This window comes from Melanotaenia boesemani, chromosome 12 (genome assembly GCF_017639745.1).
Source record: "Melanotaenia boesemani isolate fMelBoe1 chromosome 12, fMelBoe1.pri, whole genome shotgun sequence".
Classification (NCBI taxonomy): Eukaryota; Metazoa; Chordata; class Actinopteri; order Atheriniformes; family Melanotaeniidae; genus Melanotaenia; species Melanotaenia boesemani.
Window position 1 is genome coordinate 6,542,475 of NC_055693.1, and position 22,682 is coordinate 6,565,156.

At 37.5% G+C, this 22,682-nt stretch overlaps 1 protein-coding gene across 5 annotated transcripts in view; it reads right to left on the reverse strand.

The window, feature by feature from the left end:
- enox1 (ecto-NOX disulfide-thiol exchanger 1) overlaps positions 1 to 22,682 on the reverse strand; it is a 125,646-nt gene that overhangs the window by 39,389 nt on the left and 63,575 nt on the right. For 3 of the 5 annotated variants that reach the window (XM_042001687.1, XM_042001688.1, XM_042001689.1), the window contains 2 exons: positions 12,997 to 13,138; positions 12,751 to 12,888 (listed from right to left, as the gene is read on the reverse strand). In XM_042001687.1, the coding sequence (XP_041857621.1) occupies positions 12,751 to 12,888; positions 12,997 to 13,006 (148 nt within the window). In that variant the 5' untranslated portion in view covers positions 13,007 to 13,138. Of the gene's footprint in view, positions 1 to 12,750; positions 12,889 to 12,996; positions 13,139 to 19,429; positions 19,446 to 22,682 lie in introns of those variants that run through there. The other 2 variants (XM_042001690.1, XM_042001691.1) reach the window with 2 other exon arrangements.

Here is a 22,682-nt window from a genome sequence, read left to right on the forward strand (position 1 = left end):
TCTGCACAGTGAGTGTTGGATTAGATTTTATTTCCAGTGCGGCTCTTTCTGGTTAGCAGAGTGGGTCTGTGTGCTCCCCTTCCAACTGTTTACAGAAAAATGGAGGGAATAATCATAGAACCCAGTGAACCCACAGTCTTTTTTGTTTTCCCCTCAGTGAATTACTCCATCATGGCTGCCTCCATAGGCAGCAGTGATGTCATTGTGCTGTCTCTGATAAGAACTTTTTAAGTAAGCGTTTTAACAGGCAGCAGCTGCATTGGCACCCACCAAAATTTCTTTAGAAGTGTTTCTGGTATAATTGGAAGAAGACCGTGTAGTCTACATTAAAATAAGTGTTTCAGAGTCAAAAGATCATCTGTAGTCCCCTGATGTTAAAAAAGCACATTAAAATAGAATAAATTCACACGCACATTTAAAATCTGTAAAGATGTTAAGACTATCGAGCAATACACAGAACAATATAAGGATAAATTAATACTAAATACTGAAAAGCAGAAGGCACAGTGATACTGTGCTACAAGACTAAAATGTGTGTTGGACATGGATCAGATTAATTCATTTTTGTGTAGCATTTGCACATTCTTCATTTTTGGAAGGATGTTTTGGGGACTATTTTAAAAATATTTAAATAAAAAAAACAACAACAACAACAACAACAACAAAAAAAAACAGGCCTTAAATCCTGACATCCCTGATCCTCTCTCAGCATAAATAATAATCAATATTGATATATTATGGAAATTAAATTAAAGATGCACACATAAATGAGTTTTAGAAATTGTCTTTTGCTCACACACACAAGGCAGTGGAAACATGAGTAGGGTTGGATATAGTCATGAAACCTGATAAAAAATTATATGCGATATAAATGTGAAACATCACAGGAAATCATTTTTAGTCCATGGTAACACACTAACAACAGTTACATTATCATAGTTTAACAAAAAAGTAAGTGGAAGTCAGCAGCAATGGTGATTTTAGCAAACCATCTAGGATGGAATATTTAACTTAAAGTTTTAGATTTTTTTTTTTTACTAAGATAAGTCTTTGAGTGGGGGATTAAAACTCATGAAATGTGCATGTTTTGACATCAACCAGATGTATCTGATCTGGTTCCTGTATGTCTTACTTTGTCATAATGGCTTATTTTTGGATCTGTAAACTAGGGAACATAACTCCTTTCTATCTGTGTTACAAGAAAAAAAAGGAACACTTGAGAATCATAAAGTGAATGAAAATCAAATAAGAACAAACATGGGAATTGTCGAGGGAGAGGAAAAAAAAAGATAAAAGTGGATAAAACTTGGGACTAGATCTGTGATAATGAAAATATCTTAAGATGTGCTTGTAAAAAAGGCGGAAAACAAAAGCTTGTGAAGAGGAGAGAAACAGAAAGAAGATCACATCTTTTCTTCAGCATGTAGAAAATGTGAAAGAGAAGGAGCGAGGTAAACAAAGAGAGGACAGAGGAGACAGGAGCAATGCTTCTCCTGCCTGGTTAAAACTAAATCAGCATGCTAGAGGACAGTGCAGCATTGCATGCTCCCATCTTCAACACTGCAGTAACAGAGAAGCCAGAGAAACAAAATGTCACCAGAAAATCTTCCTCAATTTCATCTCCATGTAGCTGCCACACCAGACGGTAGCTGTCACACAAGGAAATGACAAACATCCTTTATAGTAATTTAAAAGGAGTAAATGTTTCTTTGCCTTTAGTACTTTCTCAGTATGGACGACTGACAGAATGTAGCACTGACTCACTATAAAAGCCCTCACCTCAGTCGGCACAGAGTAAATGTTGGAGGAAACAAGCACCACCACACAGGAATTAAAGGGTTTTACATTTCTGTTTGTGTTAACATAGAGATGACAACACCAAAATGATGGAAAGTGATGTTTATAAGACTAAGCTTGCCTAACAGCATGCCTTGAATGTCCTTTCATTTTTAATGGAGGTGTGGTGATTAGCACCGTTGCCTCATGGCAAGGTCACTGGTTCGAGCCTTGGCTAGGGGGAGGGATTCCGGGTACTATGGCTCCCTCACACAGTCCAAAGACATGCATGCTGGTCACTCTAAATTCTCTGAGTGCGAGTGATGGTTTGTCTGTTTGCATGCTGGCCGCCTGTCAAGGGTGTACTCCTCCTCTCCCCTAGCAGCTGCTGGGACAGGCTCCAGGTTATCTGTGACCCTGAATTGGAACGAGTACAAAAATTGGATAGATGGACATTATAGTGCTCATTTAAATCATAAATTGACACTTTTTATAGAATAAACTTTTGAAATGACTGGAAATAGTCTCATTTTGTTTTGCAGAAATATCCTCAGACTTTTATTCTACAATGCCACCATGAGGTTCAAAGTTCTAGTATGGAATTAAATATCTGATATAGAATGGATAAATTGTTTTATATATTCATATTTAAAGTTTTCACATTTATGAGTGATAAACATCATTAGCCTCCATTTCACTGAGGTTGCACAGTAGTGTAGTGGTTCGTATGCCTCATAGAAAGGAGGATCCTGGTTAAAACCTTAGTTGGATCCTTTTGACATGGAGTTTGCATGTTCTCTCTAGGTACTCTAGCTTGCTCCTATAGTCAAAAAACATGCATGTAATGTTTATCAGTGATTGTAAACTGAAGTTAAGGGTGCCTTCACACTGGTGTTGTTTGGTCCACTAAACAAACCCTGGTCCGTTTACACAGATAGTACCATTCATTTGCAGCAGCTGCCTGAACACTTATTTTTTGGTGGAGACCAAAGAAGTGAACTCTGATTCTCTTAAGAACCAGGGTCTGGGTTCACTTGCATGCAAACCCTGGTTTGGTCTGCTGACAGTTTAAAAGCAAACAAACCATCCTGTGAACCAAAGAAAGAAAGAGACTTAGAGCAACATGCTGGACATGTTGCTGCATCTCTTGCAACTTACACTGGACAGATATAGTGAAAACCATATGAGGTTTAAATGCCCAAAGTAAAACAGTATCCCCAACACTGCTCAAATTTTTTGTTGCTCATTGTTTACCAGAAACAAGCTGTTTTTGGTCCTGAGGCCTGTACTACGAAGCTGGATTTTCTCTTATCGGGTAACTTCAGGGTTAACTCTGGGTTTTTTGTACTACAACGCTGGTTCACTTCTTACTAGGCTGAATGGCCTGTTCTGGATAAGAGGTCAGCAAGAATAAAAGCGCCACCTCCTGACCAGATCTCATGAAAAATGGCCTGCCCATTTTTAGAAGATCCTGTTGATGTTAGTGCAGTCTTTAGGGACAGATCCAACCTGTTGGACTTTCCTGATGACATACTGTACCAAAGGTACAGATTTTCAACAAATGGGCAGAGACGGGACCCATCGTAATCGTTTGCTTACTGTCCCGCAGACAGTGTGCATCGCAGATGAATTATGCTCCTTTCATTCATACAACAGATACAGTAATAAAGCCTTGTCACTGACTGCTCTGAATTATGTTTTTATATTTGTTCTTTACTTGCTCACAAGTCCTTTTAGCTCCACTGGGGTTGCTTCTGAAATGGAGGTTAATAATAGTGGTAATTCATTTTCACACATGATATAAGTACAGAACCACTGAGTTATGGAAGGCGTAACTATCTGTGCATTCATGGTGGAGGAATTGATATTCCAGCATATAACGCGCTCACATGGAGGCGGATCCTTTAAGGAACTGGGAAATATGACGTAAATAAAGCATTCCCAGAAATGTTTGTGCTGTAATACAGTGATCTGAGAGCTGTCAGTTTATATTGTCCCATTAATTAATATTGGATAATCTGACGAACTTACGCATTAACGGAGTTGGCAATTTTCTGCCAGCATTTCTTCCTGGCTTTTGCTGCAGCAACAGTGTTGCTTTTAGCCTAATTATATTTTTAAATTCTTTGTATTTTTGAAGAATAATAGTCTGCTCCTCCATGGTAAAATACACTGCCCTGCAGGGTTTGTCCATGTTTGAAATTGGTCAAAACCTCCAAACACCACTAAATTTATGTGAACGCGCAATACTCTTAATTGGAAAACCCTGGGAGTTACCAAGTTGATAACTAGCTTTGTAGTACGACTTGTCCAGATCCTGAATGTCTGGATAAGTCAACCCAGGTAACGGAGAGAAATCCGGGGTATGTTAATCACGCTTCGTAGTACGGCCTCTGGGCAGTTAATGAGCCAGGTTCTCTTCTTCCTCCTGCTTTTCGTTCTTCTTAGTGGTTGATTTGGAGAATGCTGCCCCTAGTGAGCATTTGTTGTAACTGCGTCATGATGTCCTGATGGTTTGGTCAGCTTCAGTAAAGTTAGAGTGAATGTGTGTTAATCTATATAATAGAGTTTACATCCACCACAAACTGTCTCTATCATGGACTTGTAACCTACCCATGACACACCTCACTTCACACCCAAAGGCAGCTGGGATAGACTCCAGACCCAGACTACAGTGACCCTGAATAGTAGATACAGAAAATGGGTGTATCTTTAACAGTGTTGGTTTAATCCGGAGACAAACAAAAATAATATTGAGCCAAAGTTAAGCTAAATGAAAACGGTTACTTTAGTGTTCATCTTCATTTCCAGCGCCATTTTGCAGACATTCCACAAGCCATGTTGGGGCAGCAGCATCAAAGCCTCTGGGCTGCTTGTACAAAGAGAAATGCAGCACAAAATGTTGAACATAACGAACAATTCTTTGCACCTTCAAAGTTTGTTCAATGATAAAATTTTTCAGGTCTGCTGTAAAAATGAAAGGTGCAGGCAGTCATTTACACCAACAACCACAGCCCTGTGGAACAAGAACTTTAACTTAAATTACTAATATTTGACTATTTATGATTTTAATAAAAAAGAAAATATAATTTACCCAAAGGTATATAAAAAAGTCCTTTTTCATTTAATTTATATTCCATTTAATTCATTCAATAATAAGGTTTTTCCACATTCAATAGGTAAAAACTGCACCATCTGGAAGTAACAATAAGCCCACAATCTAATAATCCACTTTATCGTCCAATTTACCGAGTTTAATGGGATAAAAATGTGACCTTTAGCCAGCCTTTTGTTTCAGACTGAAATATCTCAGAGCTATTGGCCTTGAATTTTGCAAATCATATTTATGGTCCTCAGAGGAGGAGATGAGCGTGGATTCAAGTTCACAGAAAGTAACAAAAACAGTTGGCAAATAAATTCCAACTTTTGGAATGAAACAGAGGCTTTCCAAAGCTGTTTAGCATCCGATAAGCCGCTCAGATGGACTATATTGGCCCCTCAGGTGTCATCACTCCCCACTTGCTGTTGTGTTAAGATCAGTGCCTCCATGGAAGAAGTGTTAAGGCTTTTGCATTAATCCATTCAATGAAAGGTTAGAGCTTTTGTGTGTGTGTTTTTTTTACAAACACGCCTCCAGTGCAATCTTACTTTTCTCTAAGATATTCAGTTTTTAAGCAGGTCCTCTTTGGTAAGCACAACCCCAGCAATTCTTAACACATCTTTATTTTCACTTAGCATAAAATTAAACTGAGTGCTGCAGGTTAAAGAACTGCAAAATGCTTCCTGTGCAGCATTTTGTTTGGGAAAAAGAAAAAGCCCTTGTACACACCTTATCTGAGAAATCTCCAGGCTTATAAAAAGATTTTAAAAAGGCACACGGAGAGATAATAGACCATAAATCTGGGTATGTGCAGCCAGGATGCATTTGGAGATTTTTCAGGTCTTAGGAAAACTCATTAAAGCTCAGTCTGCGATAACCTCGACAGGTAAATTACATGTCTCTGTGCCACACATTCATCATAATCACATAAGGTTGGTTTTGCTCACAGCCTTTCTCCCAGAGCCAAAATGAGTCAAGCCAGGTTCATTTTTCTAGCTGTGAGTTCTGCTGCATCTGCCAGTGTGAAACAGAGGAAGAAATATCGAGAGGAAAAGCAAAACACACACGGGGGACAAGAAAAATGAAACCCAGACAAAAGAAATGGAGGGAGAGGCTCTGACAGAAGAAAAGGGTTATTAAAGCTTTTAAATGTGATTATTTTAAAAGCAGACTGGCTAAGAGACGGGATCTACACTGGCCTGGTTGTGAGACATCTGGCTGTAATTATCCTAAAGGTGAGAACTCATCAGTCAGCAAAAACCCAGATATACAAAACTGAAGGTTTAAATGAAACCTTTTATTTTAATCTTTATTTAAATCAACATTAAGATGCTGCCTGGCCTTCAGGTTATATTTTTTAACCCCAAAATAATAATAAAGGCAACGAAAGAGCTGAAGGTGATGAACGTGGGTACAAATCTTTGTCAGGCTTATATCTGATTTACTGAAATTTATTTTATTTATGGTAATTTATAAATATTGTTTTTTTCTTTTAATCAGCTGGTTGCATTATCTGTTTGACGTCAGAGTTAGCTTTTGCAGATAAATATCCAAAGAGATATTATTATTCATCCTGAAAGTGTTTTTTTGTTTAGCAAGCCTGAAACTTTTTGAATTTGTGCTATGTACAATCTTCATTTCTTCCTCCATTTCTACCAGTAACACATACACTGAAATTTACGCATCTTAACAAATCTCACAAAAGTATTCAAATAGAAATGTGCTCATTCATTATGCAATTTTTAGCAGAGCAGAGGCCTACAAAAATAGTCACGGGGCTCAAAAGGGTAATTAAATTTTTATTAATCAGCTCTTAGGAATACTGGGTTTTGCATGGAGATCAGCTGGGATGAAAAACTTTTAAGATCAGTTTTTAAATCTGGTATTATTACTTTCACCCATGTAAATTTTCTAAATATAACCCATCGGAAAAAACATGCAATGATTTGAAAATCTCATTGAACATTATGTCCACAACACATACAAAACACATGAAATGCTAAAAGTGAGATATTTTATTTTTTAGTGAAAAATATTAGCTCGACTTGAGTTTGATGGCAGTTCCAAAAAGTTGTGACGGTTCATTTTTACCTCTGTGCAGCATCTCTTCTTTTACCAACAGTCTCATATTACCTGGTCTCATAAAACTTGGGAACCAGTGAAACCATCTGCTGGACCTTTGGAAGAGGAATTTTGTTCAATTATAGCCCAATATAAGACTCAAAATGCTTGACAATTTTGGGCCGTCTTCACTGTATTTTTAATGCATAAAGTATTCCCGGTCAGCTCTCACACGGTAACGTCAAAGCCAGGCCGTTTTCATGCAGTAAACAGTTTAGCATTGTCTGGCTGACATATGCAAGATCTTCCCAGAAAATAAATAAATAAATAAAACTGTTAGAGCAGATGAGATTAAAGCACATGTTTTAAAACATGTACACATGTTCCAGGAATGATGGTTTTTCTTCAGATGTGTAAGTTGCCAGTTTCGCTAATACACCCCAAATATCACCAGAAATGCAGGCTTTTGAAATGTCTGAAAACCAGCTGGATGGTCCCTCTCCTCTTTATACCATAGGACATGGCATCCATAATTTCCAATAAGAATTTTAAATTCAGATTCATTTTAACCACACTACCTCAGTCCATGTTAAACTATCTTTGGCCCAGAGTAGAGGGCAACAGTTCTTGTTCATGTTCACAGATGGCTTCTTCTTCTTATGAGCTTTTTTTTTTACCAGTGTGGATTCCACAGTGAACTGCGTTTACATTTAATGATTTCTGGAAGTGTTCCTGATCTCATGCAGTTTCCACAGCAGAATCATGCCTATTCTTAATGCCTGATGCCTAAATGCTTGAAGATCACAGGCATTTAAAATTCATTTTTAGCTTGTCCCCTGCACACAGAGACTTCTCTTCTGAATCTTTTTATATTATGGAATGTAAATGATGGGATATTTAGTCTTCACACTTATATATTTAGGATCCTTTTTTTTTCTGCACCACAATTTCTAGACAAAGTTTTTGGAGGTTGTTAACCTCCGATCTTCTGAGGGACTCTGATTCTTCAAGGTGCTTCATTTATACCCAATGATATTTCTGGTGCCACTAAATCTTTTAGATATACCGTATTCCTCCAGATCAGTGGCGGGAAACATTGGTCCTCGAGGGCTGCAGTTCTGAAGAATTTAGATGTTTCCTTGCTCCAACACACCTGAGTCAAATTAATGAGTCACCATGCAGATCTTGACTAGCTTGTGGATCCATTTGACTTGGAGCAAGTGTGTTAGAGCAGGGAAACATGAAAACCTGCAGGACCATGGCCCTTGAGGACTGGGTTCCTCCATCTCTGCTCCAGGTGTTTCTTTCCAATACCAGTTACTTCTCAAAGCCTTTTCTTGTGCTGTTGCTGCCATGAAATTATATACTCATTTTTCTTATGAAAGAATAAGAATTCTCACTTTAAATATTTATGTTTTGTGTTCTGTGAATAAAAAGTTAATAACTTTTGCAAATCATTGCATTTTGTGTTCATTTACCTTTGACAAAATTCCAGCTTCCTTTTAATTGAGGTTGTATTTTCACCACCTCCTGGAGTGTAAACATTAAACATGTAAACATGTTTGTGATTTTATCTTAATGACCCTTTAAGGCCATATACACACCCTTTCAGATTCACCTCCCTTTGCTGTGTTCTCCACTCAGCTTTTCTCTTTTCTAAATATTTCCCAAATGTTGTTTTAAAGAAGGATCATAGCTGTAGCTGCTGCCAGAGGTGGATATTAATCAGCCTCACATCATCCCTGCAGTGGCATGCCATCTTTTTAACATTTCCAATCTCGTCCAGTGGTTTTTGGTTGATGTGTTTCTATCTGTCCGTCCTTACAGCAGCTCATCTGTCCTCTTTGCAGCTTTGCTCAGTTAAGTCCATGCATTTGGTTATTCTGAACACACAAAACTCCTACAAATAAATCTCCCCATGTGGCTATTTAATAAACCCTCACAATGACGCACTTATATAATGACAGCCCCCATCCAGGGCTTTATATTGTTGAAACACACAGAAAGCTCAGAATAATAATCCCCATGTATTAAAAAAAACTTTCTAAATAAATTCCTAGGTGAAATCAAACCCAGACAAAATTAATCTATGTACCTTCACAAAGCTTAGTGTAGTTTTTATAGAAATAACAAGTGAGTGTTGTGTATCCACACTGCACAGTAATGTTGAAGTACAAATAAAGCTCCAGAACTTTCCTGGGGAGTTCTGGACTTGCATGAGCATTTCTCAGCTTAAAGTCAACTTTGGAGGATTTAGATTTTAAAGCCATGCTACATAACTATCCAATCTTAAAACAGTTTTTTTTAACGCAATGGTGGCATCACATTATAGCTATGTTTCGCTTTACAGTCCTGTGCCACACACCAGCAACTACATATCAACAAATTGGCACCAACAGTCTTGCTTTCAGACAAAGTGACTACACAAACGTTTTTATCAAATCCAAAAGATGGAGTTAAAAAAAAAAAAACACCAGAAAGACTCTTAAAATATGGCAACAATGTTTTTACTGTTTTACCTGATATTTTTCTAAATGGTTTCCAATAAAGAGTTTGCAGAGGGGGTCTGTGCCAAGAAAGATCTGGATCACAAAACGAGTATTACAGCTGTTATTACAACAAATATTCCCACACAAACACTGGTACATCACTGCCGCATCATCAGTAGCAACCATTGCATTTCTTAGACTTGTAGGTATGTTAAAAAAAAGTTCTCTGGTATGTTTAAGCAGCATCCTGCTGTTTAGCAACTGTAACTCAAATCTCCACTGATCAATTCCCAAAAAACATCAAAATATGACAAAGTACAAACAGATTAAGTCTTAGAAAAGCACAAACGTTTACCATCTTTACCTGCAGGATATAAAGCAGGATTTACCTGCAATTATAATTAACTCAAACTTCAATAAAAGTGTTTAAGACTTTGTTCGTCTTGTAAGACATACATACAGACAAATATACACTCTCGCTCCCCTGTAGTCACAGATTCTGATGGGTCACAGATTTTGATAAAACACCGGGTCATATTTTTGTAATTCTTGTAAAAGTGTTTTACGTCAATGTAAAGTTGCTTTGTTGTTGGTAAACATGTTTCAGCATTTCATTCAGAACTTTGTAAAAATGTTCTGCAGTTGCATGTGTGTAAGTTTGTGTCAGAGATTGTAGAAGTGTTTCACGTTTTGTATGGCTTTTCTTTAATGTAAATTTTTTAAGTCATTGGTAAAAGTATTTTACTTTGTACTTTTGTTTTGTAAATGTAAACATGGTTTCTATGATGTAAATGTGAATCACAAAAATGTAAAAGTGTTTCACTTGATGTAATATTGCATTGCATCTCTGGCCACCGTAATAGATACAGCAGCATAAAGGCCAACCTAACAAACAAAACTGAAATTATTACTAACAGTACTGTGTAAAAAACAACAACAACAAAATAAAACAGAGATCAACAGTGGCCGAGCCTTTTCTCATCTACATATCATTCTCCCATGTTTTGTGTTCTTGGTTTGTCATGTTAAGTTCAGCTTCCTGTTTTGTTTATGTAGCTCCCTCAAGTCTTGGCTTCCAGCAGGAAGAATATGGCATTGAAACAGTATATTTCTTTACATATTTACACTGTTTCCTCCAAGTGTTTTCTAGCTATTTACAGTTATTTATGCAACTATCTGCGTACTATCCTCACAAAAGCAACTTCAACTCAGCTTCTTTTTGACACCACTGTGCATCAAAGACACCTTCTTGGCTTTATTCCAGCCATAGAGGACAATTATTTTAATTTAGAGATAGAGATATAACTTTCTTGTCACTTGTTGATCTTTAGCTGCTCCTGATAGGACAATAAAATCTATTTAAGCTATTTGATTGGTGGAAGGTTAGACAGAAAGTGAGTTTATCCTAATTTCCATGTCAAAATAGAGGTTTTTTAGCAACATAGTAGTAATAGCAATCTCTTTTTATTACAAAAATGTGATAAATAATGGTGTTATTATGAATCAGTCATTGTGGGTTTCCCATATGTGAATAAGTCTGAATAAACACTACCTTTTTTGGCTGGATTGTAAGTCTGCTGGACGGGATACAAAGGCCTTGTAAACTTCTGTAGATCACCCAAAGCACAGGAGTCAAACTCCAGTCCTCGAGGGCTGCTATACCGCAGGTTTTAGTTGTTTCCCTGTTCCAACACACCTGATTGAGAATAATGTGAAACTGTGAAGAAGTTGTCAAGAAGCTGTTGGATCCATTTGATTTGAATCAGGTGTGTTGGAGCAGGGAAACGAATAAAACCTGCAGGATAGCAGCACTCGAGGACCAGAGTTAGACACCCCTGACCTAAAGGGTAAGAAAGGTATTGATCGTAATTTACCCTGACATGACATGATTTATTGACATGAGTGATAGTGCTCGGAGGCACCGGTGATCTAGTAGAGTTTAAAGGTTTAAACTTCCAGATGAAAATTTAACCAAAAAGCAAAGGAGTTAAGTGGGAAGCTGCTACCTGAACTCTGATATTTGGGAGAGAGAGAGAAAAAAAAACTAAACTAAAACCAATCTTATTAGTTAAGATAAATTAGGTGTGAGAGTAGAGTCAATCGCCTGAATGACAGAAGAATTGTTATTCATGTGCTGGAATTTCTCCTCTTACATCCAGTGAAAGACTTGTGAGAAAGAACCAAATATTTCAATAAGATCTTAATCAGCTTTATTTTAGCTCATACCATTCTGTTCATACATGTCTGGATTAAACCTGCGTGGCACGATGATGCAGTGATTAGCAAAGTGACTCAGCAGGAAAAAGTGCTCCTCATTCAAACCTCAACTGAGGTCTTTCTGTGTGGAATTTGCGTATTCTCCTTTTTCCCAGGGCTTTTCTGCTGGTGCTCTAGTTTCCTTCTAAACCAGGGATCACCAACTTCAGTCCTTAAGGGCCAGGATCCTGCAGGTATTGGATGTGTCCCTGCAGCAACACACCGGATTCAAATGACTTGGTCATTAACTTAACAAGCTCTTGGAGATCCATTTTTTTTTAATCAGGTGTTGTGGTAGGGAAACATTCAATACCTGCAGAACACCGGCCCTTGAGATCTGGAGTTGGTGATCACTATTCTAAACCATTAAATAATCTAAACCAATGCGTGTTTGTTTAGGTGGTGATTGTGATTTAGACATAGGTGTGCACATGCATTGTTGACTGTCAGGCAAGGCATGGAAACAGACGCTATACTGCAACATACCATAATGTCAGAGGCCTTACACTGTGCCGTTTTGACTCTTTCTCTACCCCAAAATCAACTTTTTCAGAGCTGGTTATGTCTGAACATCTAAATTTAAGAATATGAGGGATAGGCAGATTCCTTCTTCACTTTGTTTTGTATTAGCTTGGCTTGATTTCTCTGATATTCATACAAATTGAACTTAAACTGTTCACCTGCAGAGTCAAATACACTTCTTCGGGTTTGGTTTCTGCTCTTGGTTTTGATGACATGTTTGCTCATGTTGAACAAACTTCTAGAAAACTTACAATTTGCTTTAATTAAACTATATTTTAAGTGCTGCTGACTTCTCTGTTTATTGTTACTTTTGTAGTATATTTAGCAAAACAGCAGTTTCTGTATGTTGGAGGGATTAATGAATTTTATACAAAGAAGCAAAATGTTAAAATATATGTCTTCAGCTGTATCTATACACATTTAAAGAAAAAAAAAAGGTAAACCTGAAACTAACATATCATTATACTGACTGAGTTATGAATATGCGGTACTACAGCACACCACTGGAAGCAAAATAAGTTCTACCAAGCTCAGAGAAGACAGTACCTGAAACCAGCGGCTGCCCGCTGATGCCCACCGGCATGATGCCCAAGTTGTTCATGGCTGCAGCCCAGGCTCCATGGTCAGCAACAGGGACGCTTAGATGGTTCTGCTCTGCACCCAGACTGCATGCACCATCAGCTGCTACAGAGACAAGCACTCTGGTGTCAGAGATGACAACTCTGGATTTAAATACAGTACAACACAATGATCCAAAGCATGTAAAATCATTAAGTAAAATTTCTTGCGTACCACTGGCCATAGCAGATGGTCCTTTGTCTCCTTCCTTTGCAGTCCTGTCATCAGATCCTCTCTCTGGCTGACTTGGGGAAGAGGGATGGATCGATGGCTGAATGAATGAGTACGCTCTTCCAGTCTGACCCACAATCTCAGTCTACATGTGGAAGGAAAAAAAGGAAAAAAAAGGAGTTAAAATGATGCTGAGGTTTCAGAAAGAGAAAAAAAAACCCCACCGCCTCAAGAATGTGTGAGTCATCATGACGCAAAACCAGAGAAATCTTTTGGTGATTAAGAAGCAAAGTTATGATCCTAGAAGACTTCTAAAAAGGATAAGTTGCTTAAAACACACACACACACACACACACACACACACACACACACACACACACACACACACACACACACACACACACACACACACACACACACACACACACACATATATGCACATGCTACTTTTGATGTGTGCACATTGTCACTTTGCAGCAGCAGTTTCTAATTTTTAGAAAACATCCACTAATCTACCATGAACACACTCACACTTCCATGCTATTGTCTCCTTTTTTTTCCACATTCTCAGGGAATGTAATTATTTTTTTATCCAAATTTGAACTTTTCTATTCTATTCTATTCTATTCTATTCTATTCTATTCTATTCTATTCTTATTTGATGAACATCCTGGGTCTACAGAGGATGAAAACACCCAAACACAGAGAGCTTATTTGGAGGAAATTACTCAGGTGACATACTTTGTGTTTTTTTCCTTAAGAAAAGAAGTGATGCAACCTCATCAACTTAAAGCAAGAGATTTAAAAGTTTTAATGCCTAAATGCCAGTTTGGGGAGACAATATGTGACTAAGGCCCAGCTGTGCATGCATATGGAAGAAATAAAAACACAGTTTGCCTGTCTTATAGCTTCCCCCTTTAACCAGATTAGTGACGACTGATAACTTGTAAGAACAGTTGAGCTGTTTGTTCTCTTCGGTATCTTTAACTTGGGAATTGTTTAACCACAAAATTCACCTTATTTAATAAAACGCAAATCATTTCATTGGTCCCGGGAAGTCTAAAATAAGCCAATCCATCTCTATGATATCTTAAGTTTCTCCTAAAACAGGCTGCGTTATTTCTGTCAGCCTAAACTAAGAGTTTGTTTAAGAGACAGAATATAATTCACATGATGAATTGCTGTTACAGTTTTGCCAATAACACAAATCTGACTTTAATTCCTGCCATACTTGTGAGGTCCAGCTGGCAGCTTTCTACAAGTTGTAACTCCGAACCTGACAGACAGCTTGAAACAGAAGATGAGTAAAGTAATAAAAACTGAAATGCGATAGGACAGTAGGAGAAACAAACAAAAACAAAAAAGCCAAACTGCATGCCAGACAAAGAAGGCAAGGAACAGAAGAACAACATGGATGCTTGTTTTGAGGAGGAACACTGCATGGGAATTTAGTCCCATTGGTTTGCGTATGCAGAGGTGGAAAACATGAAACCAGCCTTAGAGAGTACATTCAGAGGAATGGGTATTTCCTTCTGGGACTACAAGGCTGCAGATCTTTAATTTCAGTCATGTTTGCTAATCCCATTGGAAAATCTTTATTTTTGGTTTTTGCAGAGTAAGTGATACACCTCATTTCTCGTTGGAAAGGAGAACAAGAGCACAACAGACTCAGGACCTGATGTAATTCACTTAAAGTGGCGGATGATACAGGAAATGTACGTCTCAATTCAACTTCAACGATTAACAATAACAATTAACAATTAAACAAAGTGATAAACAGTTCTCTTTACTTATACGAATATACTATAAGATTTTGGAATAAAATTAGTAGTAAGAAGATTTTTGTTTGTATAGTATATACAGTATCATATTTAAAAACATCTGTCTCAAATCTGATTTGAAAACATATTTAGATGAGTAACTGCAACATTAGCCTCAATCCTGTGGGACAAATATGTAGTCCTAGTATTTCTGTGTCCTAGTACAAAACTCCATACAGAGAACAAACCTGCCAGAGCCATGGAGCTCTCTTTCAATTTGTCAGTTTATTCTGTAGTGAAATTGAAGACAACATTGTTTGCACAGCTGCACCTTCAGGGCTAATGACCATCACCTCATTTTACTGTTCACAGAATTTGACCTTTGCTTTCCAAACACGGATGTAAAGCAATGAATCTCACCTCCATATAGGACATATAGGCTCCTTAGAACAACTGGAAGACTACAGCAAAGTATTTGTGAAACCACATCTCTACCATGATTCTGGATCAAAGTCAAAATTGAACACTAAAATGAACCAACTCGTAAAGCTTCTCATCTTGCGACGGGTGCTGTGAGTCAACCCTTCAGCATGTATGCCTTCACTGGCAAATAGTCCTTAAAAGGAAATTATGAGTTAACAAGTAAACAAATCAGTTAAGATTGTAATATGGAAAGGATTTAAGCTTAACGTTCACACATCTTGCTGACATAAATGAGACATACTTTTTACTTCATTTCATTAACCAGTGGTATGTTTGGAAACTACTTTTGCTGCCTTTAGCCCAGTATTTTTAAGTTTGTGCTAAAAACTTCACAACAAAACTGCAGAGTAAAGAGCAAGTATGACATTTTGTTTACTCACACATATTCTGATGCACAGCATATGTCATCTTTAAGAGGAAGAGTGCAAAGACATCCAGTGGGAACTGGTTGCTTGTGTTAGCAAGCAAGTCTAACTAGCTTCCACTTCTGCTTCTGAGTGGTCCAATTAACATCACAGTGGGAGGTAAGGAGAGAAATCCACACGTTGCTTCTTTGTAATTTACCTCACTGCCCAGATGGCTTTCTATTAATAACAGACATGGACGTTCAGCAGGAAATAAAAGAAAATAACCATGAATAAATGTCCAAAAAATATGTTTCATCTTAACAGGAAAATTAACAGCCTTTGTGAAGTAATAACTTTAATTTTTTTTAGGTTTTCTTCAGAATAAAACAAATCCACTTGTATGTATGTTCATGTTTGCATGAGAAAATGAAACTGCTTCAGACCTTCAGTGGTGCCAGTTAGGCAAAATGGCAACAAATAGCAAAAAACACCTATTTGTTGGTGTTGATCAGTAGATTTCCACTATTTTTGCAATAAATTCAAATTTCACAGCAATTTACATTTATTATTATTAAGTTGAGGCATATTATCCACACACGCTGACCAACAGGTAACTATGGAATTTCTTTTTATAAAATAAATAATTGTACATAAAGTCAAGCAAAATCTACCTTTTCACATGATTCCAACATAGAGTGCATTTAAAATGGACTAAATGTTTTTATTACCACATAAAGTTGAATGAAGTCAGCAGAAAAAAGACTCAAAGTAGACTCCAGACTTCATGGTTTTTTAAAAAGCAAGCCAACATCTAAATATTTAGTCATATGTTATAAGGAAATATAAAAAGTCAGATTTCTCAAGATAAGATAAATAACTTGTGAAAACTAGCTTATAATTAATTCACGATTTCAATATAACAGCATCAAAGTATATAATTGTAAGCATGGTTACTGTTGGCTTCTGTGAAAATGAGTACAACACTGAGGTGTTTTTAAATGGATGCTAACTCTGCTACAAACATGTCACTTATTAAAAAAAGGCAAGACAAAGACCTAAAATTTTCTTCCATTTTAATGTACAGGCAAAGTAAGTTTATAAAGCAGCCAAGTTAGCAATTACATCCTGCTGTCACACAAGCTCCTGAAACAGAGCGAGACTTTTCTCTGATGATGAATTTTAGAAAGACGGTATTAAAGAGACTGCTAGCATACTCTGTCTATGTTTCAATTCAACTTCCTAATTATACAATGGAGATAAAAAAAAAGCACCCAGATGTTGTTGCCCACTTCTGTTCTAAAGGCACAAATTCAGTTTTAAGGTCTATTTTCAGTCAAATCAAAAGCTTAAATTTAAAGGACAGTGTGACTTTAAATGTCTTTTTATATAATCATGTGAGGTTCTTCTATGTAGAGGCTGTTTGTCAGAGGCCGAGCGAATCTTTGATGTGAGATTCAGAGTGTAACACTGAAGCTTGGGCTGTTTGGCATGCAGAGCACGTTCTCTCTCTGTCAGCCCAAACTATTCTGCAGCAATCTCCATTTTTCACGTCTGACACCAGCTGAGCCTTGCAACACATCCTGCTTTAATTGAGACAAAATCATTTCAGACTTTCATTAATGACTACACAACAGATCGTGTTGTTCAAGCAGACTTCCAGTTAAACTTCAAAATGTACACCGTCCTCACTGCACTTCATTATAACTCTGATGAATCTGAGGATTCTTGAACCTGGATGATTGTCATTTAGCAAGTCTAACGCAAAACAAATAATTGGTACATTTTTCTGCAGGTCCAAATCAAAATAGCCTTCTAAGATATTGTTTTTGTGTGTTTTTGTTTGTAGCAGCATTCACATGACATGATCATTTATGTTAATTTTTACCCTTAACCATCTAACCTCAACCCCTAACCATTCACTAATGAAAGAGAGACAGGAAAGTCAACTATTGTGCAGGATTGGTCTCAAAACTACAGATAAAAATCTGCACATCAGCACCTTCCTTTGCTGAGTCTATGTGAGATATTTTAGTTTATTTTAATATGCAGGCTTTATTATGAATTTGCTTTGTGGAATAATGTACATTTGGATGTGCTCATACACAGGAGCACAAAGATTTACAGAAGCAAACCCAAACCCTAAATCCAAGACTTAAACCTCAAACATGACAACCTGAGGACATGTCATAATAAAGACTCTGGAAGCTCAGCACACACACATCCTGCAGGCAGAATTGGGTCTCTGTTGGACCAGAGAGTGATTCTAGATGAAGTGAAGGCTTTTGAAGAGCCGAGGAGGCTGTTTTCTTGCAGGAAGTTAACATCCCAAACTTAATGTTAAAGTTATTTTAAAAAGAAATACTGAGTGGTTTAAGATGTAGAATCCTTTTGCTTCTCATGATCAGCTGAACTTTTCTCCTGCAATATAAGCAGGTCAAATTTTCATCGTTATTTTAACCACTAGAAAATCTTAAAATGCAGATAATTAAATTGCATGCCATATAAATGTACAAAACAATTCCACAATTGAGATTAAAGATATTCAGCTTACGCTATTAGTGGGAGGTGCAGCACTAATCTGTAGGGTTATACAGTATATACACAGGTAGCTGTTCAGTAGGTTTTCTACTTCACACAGAACAACTAGGACCTCTGAAAAATTGTCAATGAAGATGTTCATTTTCTCTGAATGTGCTGCCTTTTTTTTAAAAAAAAAAAAATTATGTAACTATTACTAAAATTAAAAAGTTTATATATAAAAATAATCCAAAAGAAAAGTTTTTGAGGGAATTTTTAAATCCAGGATATCAAAAATGTATGAAGATATTTATGCTTTCACACAATCAGATGTAAAAAACTGATATTATAAAAAGGGGGCAATCTTCTCACACAGTTGCTCTATATTCAAACCAATGTGATTCTAACACAGATAATATTGTAAATTAGGAGAGTGTGAAACGAGACCCTTTTTAAAAAATTTGCATGAGTGATGTAGAGCTCATTTATGACATGACAGAAGGAGAGCTGCTAACATCTCTCCCTCTGCTCACTGTGAGCAGCATATCATTTTGACACACAAAAAAACTCTTTATCCAGGAAAGAATCGCATGTTTAATGGGCTGCAGCAGGCACTTACTAAAAACCTACAGACACAAACACCTGGAGTTATGTGATGTCTGCAGCAACTGTCTCTTTATTCAGACGCTTACTTGCTCCTCTCAGCTGTTCCTGTCTAATCTGTCAAATTGCCTGTAGGATGCATGTTTGTCTGTGTTTGAGGAGGTAATGTGCCATCACAGACTTGATGACTACCTATTTTGTTTTTCTCTGTACAAACCAATAAGTGCAAGAAGTATTTTGAGTATTTCAAAGAGCAGATGCTGCTCACAACGGTGTCAGGTATCAGGTACATCTGTTCATTTGTTTGACACAAACAGCTAATAAGCCTCAAACAGTTAAAGAAACAAGGGGGTTTACAGTGACTTTGAATGTGGCATGGTTGATAGTGCCAGGACTTGCTGAAGTTCAAACTGAGCTTCAAAGGACGACAGGAGATTTAAGTAACTTTGAACACGTCATAGTTGTTGGTCTGAGTATTTCAGAAACTGCTGCTCTACTGGAATTTTCACACATTAAACCATCTCTAAGGTTTACAGAGAATGGTCTAAAAAAGGAGAAAATATCCAGCGAGCAGCGGTTGTCTAAAAAAAAAAAAAAAAAAGCCTTGTTGATGATTAAGCATTGCAGACTGGTTGAAGACGATAGAAAGGCAACAGCTACTGAAATAACCACTGGTTACAACCAACGTATGCAGAATACCGTCACTGAATACACAACATGTCCAACCTTGAAGCAGATGGACTCCAGCGGCAGAAACCTCCTCCGGTGCCACTCCTGCCAGCTTAGAACAAAGAACTAAGACTATAATACAACAGATGCTGTCTGGTCTGCCTAGTCTTCATTTCAGGATCTGGTGTAAACAACATAAAAACATGGATCAATCATTCCTTGTGTCAATGGTTCAGGCTGCTGGTAGTGAAATGTGGAGGAGAATATACCAGTATGGCATGGTTTAACTACCACAGCCGACCTGAGTATTATTGCTAATCATGTTCACTTCCAGAAGGATAACCATGGTTGAAGCGAAAGATACAGAGGGCGGCAAATAGTGAGCAACAAGTAGGAAGTGCTACAAAATTATACTGTTTACACTCAGCCTGCTTTAGTTTATACTGTACGTTATTATGAAAACAATGAATTGGATTTTTTTTTTAAAAAAGGTACACTGCAAGATTTAGTGAGATCTAGTAACCAAACGAACCTCCACTTGTCATCCATCCTCATTTCCAAACTCATATGTTAAACTGTGACAACAACAATAAGTGAGAATGGTCATTTCTTGATTCACTGTTTGGCTCGTACCAGCAGACAAGAGGCAAAGCAACATGGCAGACTTCACAGAAGAGAAACTGTAGATAAAAACAGCAAAGGTATTAAAATTGAGTAAAGATGAATAGGAACATAGGCCTGGCTCTAAATACACCATTTCTTAATGTAGACGGCCCTGAATGTTACACCCATGAACTTTAAGTCCATCAAAGCTGCTATTGTGGACTTCTGTCGACATGAAATTAAAGTGATGTATGAAGTTACTGGGTCTGCCCCCATCTCTATATTCTTTAAATTAACTGTTTCAGCTGTGGACTTAAAAGGTTTCTATTACCCTCTCAGTCAAAAAATGAATAAGTCCTGGTTGTTTATTCTCTTCTCATTGTTCACCTTCTATTGCTTCTTTTCTCCTAGATTTTGCTGGCCGATGCCAAACTTCACTGAGCCTTTCTGCTCACTTTCATGCACCATGAAAAATTCATAGCTGAATACATGTCCCGTTAATTATTTATGAGCTCCGTTGATCTCTGAATCATTCAAACACAGCACCACCAGGAGGTACTGTACACTCACACACAGGCACACACCCAGATGTACCACTATATTGACATATAACATAAATTCACTGAATAAAAATAAAAATAAAAAACTTTTGGAACTTGAAAAAAATCTTAAACATTTGATCAAATTATTATTTTATTTTTCCCTTTTAATTTCGACCATCTTAAGTTTGACACTTAGAGCCTGCATCACCATCAGTGTCATCGCGTATGAATATAAAACTCTGTTTGCTCCAACATTTGGTTTCTAGAACTCATTTAAGCTTTAAAGAAAAACACTCATGGGAAGTTAAAAATAAGTTTTCCAGGATAAAAGTGCTTGAATGTTGCCGGGGATTTTGCAGTAGTTGTGTATGATGTGATAAATGTGTTCCTAATCATTCTCACATGGTGCTCAAGATGTCCATTTTTTAGAGAAATGATCCATAAATCAGCATAAAAACATCATGCATCTCTACTTCTATTAGTTCCAGTTCTTAAAAATCTATTCCACAAATTCCATCTGCATTAAATATGTTAATGGAGAGCTGCAGTAATCCCTGATGAAGATCTGTAAACTTTCATTTTTCAAAGGCGCTCTGTTTCCAGGGATGTCCCCTTCTCAACACACACTGATAAATGACCACAGATATGAACACACATCCTGCATCCTTCAGATCACTTTTCTTTAAAGTTCAACATGCAGGAGGATAAAGATTTTTCTTAAATTCATCTCACATCGTAAATCCTGTATCAGCGAGTCCACAGTTGTCGTGTTTGATGGAAACAGTGAGAAGATGATGTGTTCATGTCTTCCTACAGTGAAAAAAGAACCATTCTGTTCTCAAATCTATAGTTCCTGAAGGCAGCGGTTACAAAACGGTTACCAAATTTTCCCAACTTCATTGATTATCTTTGTGTGATTCACCAACAAGCCTTGGCTAGCAAAGTTGTGGACTTTTCTAATGTAATGAAACAGGTGGTAAAAGTGGTAAACTCAATTTGAGCAAAAGCACTTCATCTTGCTTATTTAAGGCGTTACTGGATGAGATTGTCTCCATGTATGTAAAGCTACTTCTACACGCTGAAGTTCGGTTGTTGAATTGAGGCAAAGTGCTGCAGCGTTTTGTTGACCTGCTGCCTGATGTTTCTGTCAACGAGTTTCATGAGGACATATCAGATGATGTGTGGCTACTGGACCTGGGGTTTCTGACAGAGCTCACGGCAAAACTGAACTCACTCAACGGCAACCTCCAGGGAAAAGACCGACACCTTCCCCACATGATGCGCCGTGAATGCGTTCAAGGCCAAGCTCATTGTCTGGAACACACATCTCAAGAAAGGGAGGCTTACACACTTTCCCAACCTGGATAAAATGTCACAGTCCATCAACGACAACCATGATTTTCGCCCTGAGCAGTACTGTGTGTACCTGGATAGACTGGCAGCATTGTTCACTTGGTGTTTTGCTGAGTTTGACAGCATGGAAGATACTTCTGCATTTGTCTCAAACCCATTCCTGCCTGTTAATATAGAGGAGGTAGCAGTCAAATTCCAGCAGGCATATGCTTTGCCATGTGGAAGTGACATGGAAATGGTTGATTTGCAGAATGATGTGCAGCTAAAAGTGAGATCAAGTGACAGTGACTTTTGGGGACTTGTCAGCAGAGAGAAGTTTCCTCTCCTCAGCGCATGTGCATTAAAATGAGTGCCTACTTTGGATCCACTTACCTCTGTGAAATGGTATTTTTACAGATGAAAATAGTCAAATTAAAGTACAGGAACCTCACAGACTGCCTCAGACTGGCTGTAGTTATGAGCCAAACTACAAGGCCCTCACAGTGTTCAGTCACAGCCATCACATCGATTTAAGTAAGAAGACTGCATCAGTTTTGCCTTGTGATGGAACAGTAATGATGCATGAAACACAGAAATCATGAAAGTTCATTTGCTAAACCCAACATTAAATAGGTCATTTGTATGATCTGCTCACTGCATGTATTTTCTTTATTGTTAATAATTTCCTCAGATAGAAAAACAGGTCACATGCTGACACTCCAAGTGTTTAGGAATATAAGTTGTGGTGTGAAATTATAAACAAAACAGTAATGGCTTTACTATAACAGTGTTACGGTTTGTTCTTAGCCACATCTATTTGAAAGCTGGACCAA